The sequence below is a fragment of the Strix aluco genome, chromosome 16 (genome assembly GCF_031877795.1).
Source record: "Strix aluco isolate bStrAlu1 chromosome 16, bStrAlu1.hap1, whole genome shotgun sequence".
Classification (NCBI taxonomy): Eukaryota; Metazoa; Chordata; class Aves; order Strigiformes; family Strigidae; genus Strix; species Strix aluco.
The window spans coordinates 16,240,480-16,250,263 of NC_133946.1; the positions used below are offsets into that span (position 1 = coordinate 16,240,480).

At 45.2% G+C, this 9,784-nt stretch overlaps 1 protein-coding gene and 1 long non-coding RNA gene across 3 annotated transcripts; one reads left to right on the plus strand and one right to left on the minus strand.

Moving 5' to 3' along the window:
• The first annotated feature begins 1,463 nt into the window (after positions 1–1,463).
• LOC141930659 (L-lactate dehydrogenase A chain) lies at positions 1,464–8,112 on the plus strand. Of its 2 annotated transcripts, none has more exons than XM_074841853.1 (8): positions 1,464–1,677; positions 3,151–3,288; positions 4,015–4,132; positions 4,853–5,026; positions 5,485–5,658; positions 6,458–6,575; positions 6,998–7,121; positions 7,297–8,112. In XM_074841853.1, the coding sequence occupies exons 2-8, from the start codon at positions 3,163–3,165 to the stop codon at positions 7,459–7,461; spliced, it is 999 nt and encodes a 332-aa protein (XP_074697954.1). In that variant the 5' UTR covers positions 1,464–1,677; positions 3,151–3,162; the 3' UTR covers positions 7,462–8,112. The 2 variants fall into 2 exon arrangements, with proteins under 2 accessions (XP_074697954.1, XP_074697955.1); XM_074841854.1 differs by having other exon boundaries at positions 1,545–1,677; positions 3,154–3,288.
• LOC141930660 (uncharacterized) lies at positions 3,225–5,222 on the minus strand. The gene is made up of 4 exons (XR_012625380.1): positions 5,139–5,222; positions 4,290–4,373; positions 3,554–3,736; positions 3,225–3,337 (listed from the first exon to the last, which is right to left on the minus strand). It is a non-coding gene; the product is annotated as an uncharacterized LOC141930660 (long non-coding RNA).
• Positions 8,113–9,784: the final 1,672 nt, after the last annotated feature.

The following is a 9,784-nucleotide window of genomic DNA, read 5'->3' on the forward strand; positions in this document are numbered from 1 at the left end:
GCCTTGAACAGCAGCAGAAAATTCCTTCAGTTGTAAAGCATTAATTAGTAAGGCCTTCTGCCATAGCAACATAAGCATCTCAAAAAGGAAGTACATCCTGGAAGCCGTGAATAGATATTGCCAAAAATCAGCTAGAGTTAGATTCGCAAATAAACTAAGATAAACAACACAAAGGTACCACAGTGAGAAGAGAAAGAGAAGAGAAGAGAAGAGAAGAGAAGAGAAGAGAAGAGAAGAGAAGAGAAGAGAAGAGAAGAGAAGAGAAGAGAAGAGAAGAGAAGAGAAGAGAAGAGAAGAGAAGAGAAGAGAAGAGAAGAGAAGAGAAGAGAAGAGAAGAGAAGATCACTGTAAAACAAGAATGGGAAAATAAAGGTAATCCAGCTACTCACACAAGATTAAGTGAATGCTTCCCCGATTTTCATTAAGGATGAGTATGTTAATCCATGGGGAAAAGACAGGATGCCTAAGAGGAGGGGCAGAAGGGAGAAATGGCTACAAGAGAATAAATGAACACTGCCAGCTGGCATGCAAAACTCAGAGTCTACTGTGCTCCAACTGGAGGAGCCAGACATTCTCAATCCCAGAATCCCAAGGCACAGTAAACCACAAATCCAGGTGCAAAGATTTTAAGTAAATTTACTGACTTGGAGGCATTAGCACAGGACCAAAGAACAGCAAGTATTTAAGAAGTGAGCCATGGTGGAAGCAGTTTGGGCCTGTGCTTTTGATGTCTGTGCAGTTCTTCAGGAAAACTTGTGAATAAAAGTTTACTACAAACATGAAATTCAATGAATAAAGGGATAAAAGGTAGCATGAGTTTACTAAAGGCCAGTTTTGTGGGACAACCCTGTGGCATAATATAAAATTGAAACTTTGGGAATCCAGGAAATAATATTTTTTGCTTTTTGTTGGTATCCTAGCAAGAAATAAGTGATGAGGAGGAGGATTTGACTTTACTAACCAACCACAGGGTGATAGGGAGCTGACAGTGTGGTGTGACTGTGAAAAAGATGAGTCCAGTCATGGTATTTCCAGTAATGACAGGGAAACATTAGTGTTGGTGGTTGAGGCATCACTGAGAAGACTAAAACACTCCACGCAGCAGCCTCTCTCAAGAGAAAAAGCATTCAAACTGGGAGTCTCACAGAACGGACCTCCCAAAGGCCAGAGCAGAGCTTGCATCATGCAAGACTGGAAAGGTTTAGCTTATGTAACTTAACAAAGCGAGGGGGAATTGGGTATGTAAATACAGGAAATGGGGAAGGAAAAGCCAGGGAAGGATGTCTGTAACAAAACCCCCAAACATCTATAGACTGAGATGGAAATTAGAAGCAGGTTTCCAGCCACCAGCTCCATCCCGAACAGCGGCCATAGGCGCGAAGAGCTTGTGCCGGTGAGGAGGAGCCGCAGCGGGCCGGCTGCTGGCGGCGGGGCCCGCCTCCGCTTCCCTCACGGTGCCGACCCGTTCCGGTCCACCGCGCCTCACCCCCTTCGCCCTTCCCTGCTCCCGGGCCGGCCCGGTACAACTTCCCCCTCCTCTCCACCCCGACGTGTCGGCGGGCACGTCTCCACAGCCGCGGCCCGCCCGCCTCACGTCAGCCGCCCGGCCCCTACTTAAGGCGGCGGCCGCCTCCCCGCCCCGCCGATACAGTCGCCGCGCTTGGGTGAGGAGGACGGGTAGGTGCCATCGCCTTCGCGGGGGAAAGCGGGGGGGGGGGATGTGGGCGCCGCTGGCCACCAGCCCCCGGGGGGACTCGGACGAGCAGGCGGCGCCGAGCGGACGAGTCCGCTCGGCGCCGCCTGCTCGGCCGAGTCCGTTCCCCCCCCTCCCCCCCCCGCCCCAGCTGAGGATCTCCCGGGCCCAGCCTTGGCCCTCAGCCCGGCCGCTCGGCGGCCTTGTGTAACCGGCGTGATTTCCCCACACACGCCGCCCTCCTTGGGACCGCCGAGCGCTGCGCTGACCCGCCATTTCCCGCCGTTTCCCACCCTCGCCTTCCCCTCAGGGAAGGCTGCTGCCCCGGGGAGGGGAAGAGCGCTGGGAGCGGCCCTGCGAAGGGCTGGAGGGGGGGGGGAAGTGAGCGTTAATACACAGCCTCGGCTGCTGCTTTCAGGGGCAGAGCACTCTAAAGACAAAGATTTTGAGTATTAAGCGTGAGAAATACCGGAGTGGGTGCGCCTTGCCAGCCCAGCACATTAAAGTTCTTATAGTGCAAAGGAAGATCTTGGCACATGGCGAGCCTGCACTGTACCGGGCCACGCTTCAGGAGACTTACGCAAATGAAGACTGACGCATCTTGGTTAACTTCTCCTAAATATGGGCGCTGCTGGCTTCCCTTCCCGCCCCCAGCCCTTACCTGCCCTGCCAGCACTGCCTGGCCTTTCCTGCTCTGAACCAGTTGCCGCCTGTTCAACACGAACTTTAGAGTCACATTGTGCTGCCCCTGCCTCGTGCTCTTCAGGGAGGCAGAAGCAGTGCTGCTCCGCCTGGGAGAGCATGGTGTGGGTTTCTGCGGGGAGCCTGGGGGGGGAGAGCAATGCTCCCTCATCATCATGGCATTGCGGTGCCCCTGTGGCTGTCAGATTAGAACCCAGATAATAACCAGGCTGCCAGCAGCTGGTAGCTAAAGAAATTGAGGATGGGAGAGACGGTAACACCAGACTCTAGACATCTTAATTTAAAACTATGCAGTTTCACTTTAAAACAAACCCGTAAAGTTGACTTTGAGCATCACGCTGTGCTTAAGAAGGGCTTGCTTCAGAGTACCAGTTTTTCAAGACAGTAGAATGAAGATTGCCAGACCATGCTGTGCTTAGAAGTACTAAAATGGCTTCCTTTACCTAAACGTAATATGGATGATCATTTAGAACATTCTACTAATGCTGCTGGAGTGCCACCCAGCTATATAATCGATGGTTCGCAGGCTGTATTTGAGGGAAAGCTACAGCGATCTTAAACAGTACATTGTCATCAATAATTCAGTTTTTTAATCATTTTGCTGCATACAGGCAGTACTGCTGGATGTTTTAGGCATGTGATTTGTATCTATTTTCTTGGCATCCCAGAATAAAGTCCATTTTACTTGATACAAATATTCCAGTGTCAGTAAAAGCTCTAAAGCCTGGAGAAATAATCTGATGCTTTCCTTGCAGCAGCATACCACCATGTCTCTCAAGGATCAGCTCATCCACAATGTCCACAAACAGGAGCAGAGTCATGCCCACAATAAGATCAGTGTGGTTGGTGTGGGTGCAGTTGGAATGGCCTGTGCTATCAGCATCCTGATGAAGGTAAGTGTCAAGCTTGGGATGAAGCAGCACCACTGTGACCACCTGAGGCCTAAAAGAGGGGTAGAAAGTAATCTCCCTTATAAGACTAACTGAGCTAGCACACAAGATGAACTTTTGGTTGTCCATTCTTTGGGCCTTCAATGAAGCAGCAATGTTTTAAGCTATTGACAGAGAACAAGTAACTGCAGTTCTTGAAAACCAGGTTTATCCCAGTATCAGACGGAACATGCTCTGTGATTCATTTTGACTTAAGAGCTGCATTTACCTTTGAACAACTTCCAGAATCCCTTCTAGGAACTGAGGCGTTATTTTGTCTGCGGCAGGGTGTGATGGAATACTTCCTTGCAGTGTGGACTGGAAAAAGTGGTCCTGGACACTTTGACTTGTCTTCTGCATTGCATTATTATGTTGAAAATGCTGTGTTTAATGTCAGGCTTGCTTTTTGTAACTGTAAAACAGGTTGTTTATGAACAGCTATTAAATGATTCTTCATCTTTGTCATGCTAAACTGTACAACTATTCCACAAGGAATGTGCATATAAAAAGTACAAAACTAACTAAAAGTCCCACAAGACTAACTACTCTGCTTGTGAACAAGTGATACAAATGAATAAAATTGCTTAAATAGGTGACTGCTTTTAAGAGAATTGTTACTTCACAGTTTACAAATTGAGTACTTTGCTCAAAGAGGCAATAAATTTACTATTTAATCTCGGTCTCTTGTAGGACTTAGCTGATGAACTTGCCCTTGTTGATGTTGTGGAGGACAAGCTCAGAGGAGAGATGCTGGATCTTCAGCATGGCAGCCTCTTCCTTAGAACACCAAAGATTGTCTCTGGCAAAGGCAAGTGGTTGGCTCTAATGTGCTCATTATTTCTAAATGGAGTTAGCCACTTCAGATCTCAAACTGGTCATCCAAGTCTAGCACTTAGCCTGTTATCCTAATTGTTAGGAGGAAAGCTCACTTCATTTCTGCTCAGCTGACGTCCAGTTTCACATACCTTAAGGCCGGTCCAGCTAGGAATCCTCTGTTCCAGAGTTCATCGCTCAGTAGAGGCAGGTGAATTTCCTCAGTACTCCTGCACCTTTGAGAATTTTATTTTGCAGCCAGTTAGCCCCCACATGTGTTACTGCTTAGTTTTTGGCCATAAATGGCAGCTTTAAGTTTAGTGGCAACCTGACTAGGGCAAATGTTAGCCATCTCATGCCTTAGTTAATGTGTGGCTCCAGTGCCCAGAGGTAGTAGGTTACGAGGGCAGAGCCTTCTTCCTTTCTACACAGTGCTTGCACTGGATGCCGTCCCGACAGCTACCCCATACCCATCTGTGCCTAAGAAGCAGGTAATACTACTGCCCTTAAGGTTGCCACTTGTGGCAGTGAACCACAGTCTTAAAAGAAAACTTCAACTTTGTACAGAAGCAAAGTCTAGGGTAACAATTACCAGGAGAATTTCCACACCCTCAAACTTGGGAATTCTAGGTATCGATACCAGAAGGAACTGAGAATTCCTGTTCTGAAGCATGTGTAGAAAGGGGTCATGTTTGACACAGCCTTTTGTCTGCAGATTACAGTGTGACTGCACACTCCAAGCTGGTCATTGTCACTGCTGGTGCCCGTCAGCAAGAAGGAGAGAGCCGCCTTAACTTGGTCCAGCGCAACGTGAATATCTTCAAATTCATCATTCCCAATGTTGTTAAATACAGTCCTGACTGCAAGCTGCTTATTGTCTCAAACCCAGGTTTGTGTTGTGTTGTTGCCTTAAGAGGATTTGGCTTAGAGAATAGTTTTCTTCAGTAAGGTGGCATTAGTATACTAATATGACCAAGCATAGGCTTTTAGAAAATACTTACGCCATAGCAAGAAGTGTCATCTTCCCTCTGCGTGCTTGGCAGGCTGCTTCTCTGAGAAATAAACCAAGTTGCCTCCAACTGGGGTCTTCGGTGGCCTTTTTAAGTGATCTTTAGCATAGGACACAGTAAGGGGCACTGATAATTGCATGCGTAGCATAAACAGCCTCTCAGTTCTAAACCAGTTATGATGTTAGCTCACTGCAGGGGCTGGCGATGGGCATTACTTTATGCTCTATTCCATGAAAGTAGCATGAAGATAAAATCCTTACAGATGAATGGAAGGTGGGATTCTAATTGTCAAACTGCTCCTGAGTGGCACTTGTTATTCTCCCTGTTCTACTTACAGTGGATATCTTGACTTATGTGGCCTGGAAGATCAGTGGCTTTCCTAAACACCGTGTTATTGGTAGTGGCTGCAATCTGGACTCTGCCCGTTTCCGCCACCTCATGGGAGAAAGACTGGGCATCCATCCCCTGAGCTGCCACGGATGGATTGTTGGAGAGCACGGAGATTCCAGTGGTAAGCGTGAAGTCTGGGTGGCTGTTACACAGAACTTTTTCTAATAGTTCATTTGCAAGAAACATCTCCAAAGCTACAACAAAACGTTGATCAAAAACCTCTGCACTGCAAGCACTTTAAGAATGCAAGTCCCACTTTAAGTCTTATGCTACGTAGAGTAACCCTAGATGATCTATATTTGACCTGAGTTACTCTGCTTGGAAAAGGTCATTACTGTAACCTGAGGAGGCTAAAAATTTCTCGGCTAAGTTGTTCCCATAACTCTCCAAAAAAAACCCTGAAGCAGCAAGAGGGTAAAGTTCTCTGCAAGGGACTCCCAAAGATCTGCACTAGACCTACTGGTAGTTGCTCAGCTGGCATCTCTTGATTACTTCAAGAACTATATATAAGAATTGAAGTGCAGAGGCAAGTCTAGAGGACAGGAGAAAGAGCAACTTTCTCCTTCCTTTACCTGTACCTTCTCTAGCAGCACCAGAGCAGTACTGTCTGCTTTCTGACAGGACTCACTTGGCAGAAGTTCTTATTTCGAGAAACCTTTCCAAAATACAGTTACTGTAACGTTAGTTGATGTTGCCTAGGTGTTTTGCTTTAATAAAAGTATATTCAGATGTGGTATCACGTATAAAGATGTTTGTATGCTCCTAGGTTCTCGGCCTGCAGTTTAGATTGGCCTCAGTCATATCTAAATCATAGTGGCATGTGTGTTGCAGACTAATCCAACCAGATCTTGTGTTAAATGTTAATTAGTGGAGGGCATTAGGTTTTCTTGTGAGATAATTAATCTATGTGCAACTCTCAGTACCTGTCTGGAGTGGAGTGAATGTTGCTGGCGTCTCCCTGAAGGCTCTTCATCCAGACATGGGAACGGATGCAGACAAGGAGCACTGGAAGGAGGTCCATAAGCAGGTGGTGGACAGGTAAATACTGATCTTTTTCAACACAAGAACAAATGATGAAGAGCTATAGTACCTCTGAACTGCATTATCTGTATCTGGTTGCATCCTGACATTTGTTCTGGGCTACTGTGGTATTTATGAAGACATAATAGGACTTGAAATAATATTTTAAGGAGTAAATGTAGATTTGGCAGAGTTAACTTTTCATGGTTAGTGAATAAGAGAAGTGCTTTAACTGCCAAGTTTCCAGTATAGCTGCAGGGAGGAGTGTAAAATGCAAATGGAGTCCTTCACTGCTGAGTTCATTTCAGTCCTGTCAGCAAATCGGTCAAGCTTCTGATGTCTCCAGATTGACTGAGGCACCTCCAAAAGCCCTTCTTACAAACTTTAAATATTTCAGTAGATGGTACTTGTGTTTTAAATGAGTAACTTTGTCTCTGCAGTGCCTATGAGGTCATCAAACTGAAGGGGTACACATCATGGGCTATTGGCCTTTCTGTGGCAGATCTAGCTGAAACTATTATGAAGAATTTGAGAAGAGTGCACCCGATCTCTACAATTGTTAAGGTGAGCAGCCCCTTTTTGCTAACTTTCATCTTACTGAGAACTAAAACCCTTGGGAATTCTGAAGAATAGTGGTAACCTTCTAGTTAATTTCAACTAAACTTGAAATTTCCTGATATTCTATAAAATACATAGACATACGTGAATTCTAGCCTAACTATCCTTACCTACTTTTCAGGGCATGCATGGAATAAAAGATGATGTCTTCCTAAGTGTTCCTTGTGTACTGGGCAATAGCGGCATCACTGATGTAGTGAAGATGATCCTAAAACCTGAAGAAGAGGACAAATTAAGGAAGAGTGCAGATACACTCTGGGGAATCCAGAAGGAACTACAGTTTTAAATCTGCCCAAGCAGTTCACTCTTTACAGTTTAACGGGTTTAGTGGTTTCTCTTAACATTGCACTTTCCAAGTAGGTCAGATCTTTCAATGTATGTATCTCAACTAGAACACACAAAAAGCTCAAATCTGAACAAATGAATTTCTCAAAGATAGTGTTAGGGAACTATTGGAGGGTTTTCCCTGTTCAAACACCCATGTTCTTAGCCAGAGCTAGATAACCTAGTCAGTCTTGTACAGTGGTGTGACAGAAATCCAGCATTCAAAGCAGCACTGCCTAGAAAACCCTTTGCCTTTTCCTCTTGTTTAATGTTGGTTCAGAACAATAAGTAACTAAATATCACACAATGTGAAACCAAAGACTGTTTTCTTGCAGTTAAAGGATTGTCAAGCCAATTGACCAACTTTGTCTGCCAGCTGAGTAGCTCAAATATTTCACTGTTGGTAGGTCCAAACATATTTTCCTAACACTGCTTTGGAATTTTTATGTATACTTTTTTTTTTTAGAGAACCTTATTTTTGTGTATGATACCAGCATAGTTGTAGGTTTGTCTCCTGAGCATGTTTTAAAAAATGTTAAGGTTTCTGTATGCAACAAGACAGTGACTGTCCAACTGTAGTACCAGCTCCAACACCAAATAAACCACAAACTTATTTCTGCCTCCTTGTTTTTCTTTATAGGGCGTTATCTCCAAAATGCAGCTCCACTTGCACCCATCTAAATCAATTCTATTTCTTCAGCCACACCAACTCAAACCTCACTTGTGTAATTATGTTACGTGTGCAGGCTACAGATATTTATGTAGTGAACTTTCTAAAAGTCTTGAGGCAGGAATGAAAAAACAGTAAGAGAGTATTTAAATATGCAGAAGGTAAACTTGATTCCCATCTTAACACAAAGCAACAGGCTCTGTTGACATTATGTTAGGGGAGTGGAGAAACAATGCAACAAAGGAAGCATCTTCCTTACCTGTACATGCAAAAATGCAGGTAGGAAGAAGTCTCCACATTAAGTACTTGACATCCACAAAAAGTCAACTTGCTGCTAAGCACAGAAAAGCATCTCCTCTGGAAAAGCAGCCGTGCATTGAAACAATGACCAAAGTTACTCCTCAAAGCCCAGAGTAAGTTACATAAGGAAGAATTAACCATCTTCTCTCTCATTAATATTTTAAAACAATATCCCTCATTACAGTGAAGAGGGGAAAGGTCCTATTCTTAGCTTTTTCTAACATTAGGACACAGCATACAGCCTAAGAATGGAAATGAAGAATGATTAAGTCCAGGGTAGATTTTTAATACAGGCTGCAGCTGGTGAGACTTCTCAGAACAAAGTATTTTAGAATAAGCTGAAAGTGCTCATGAACAATTTCAGTAACAAAGGAAAAGCTGTAGCTACTGTGCTGCTTTCTCTTACAGCCACGAGACCAAAATAGCACCGGGAAGAGAGCACACAGCAATAATGACTAGGAATAGTCATGGTTTACGCAGACAGCAGGGAGATGGTATGAAGCCATTTTTAAAACTTCCAGAAGATCCACAGGACTGACAATTTTTACTACATGAAGCCTCACCCAGCTTTTTAATACAGTCTCCAACCTCTTCAGATCCAGTGGTAACGTGAAAAGCCTTAAGACAAATGTTCAGTTTCAAGCCATGCCAATTACTGCGCTGAGACTGAGAAACTTTGGTTTTCAAGCCAGCTTTGCTGAGGCAGCCTACAAAAGCCACTGGGTGAGGACAGCAGCGTGCTGCTGAGAGGCGACAAGAGCGGCCCCGGGAATCCCTACAGCGCTCCAAGCTGGGAGAGGCTCCGTACAACACAGCCTCTTCAGCAGACAGGGCAGTGCGTAACCACCCAGCTCATCGCTGCGGGCTCCGACCCAGCTCGCACAGCCAGAACCTGGGCTTACCGTGGCGTTCTGGTGTCATGTTTTCTGCCTGGCAGGTAGTGCAACACCAAATGCAGCAGCATCCCTTTTGACTAGCACTGTCTAGTGGCAAAATGCAATCCACATCAAGGCTTCTTAGGGCACCAGAAGGTACACTCCACTATCACCATGATCTGAGGGCAGAACGGGCAAGTCAGTGTTAATGGTTATTAAGCTCACTTCAAGAAAACAGTTCTTGGATGTCAACAGCGAGGTCAAGCAGCAGGGCCTTGAAATTTTGAGTTTTCAGCTTTCACTGGTCATAACAATGGTTAGTTACACTGCTTTTCCAGTCTGGGACACTGAAATGTCTTCCAGATCTCACAAGTGAAAGTACGGTTAAGCTGACACTGCAGAAGCCAGGCCTGTTTGTAAAGGAAGCGCATCGTACACGG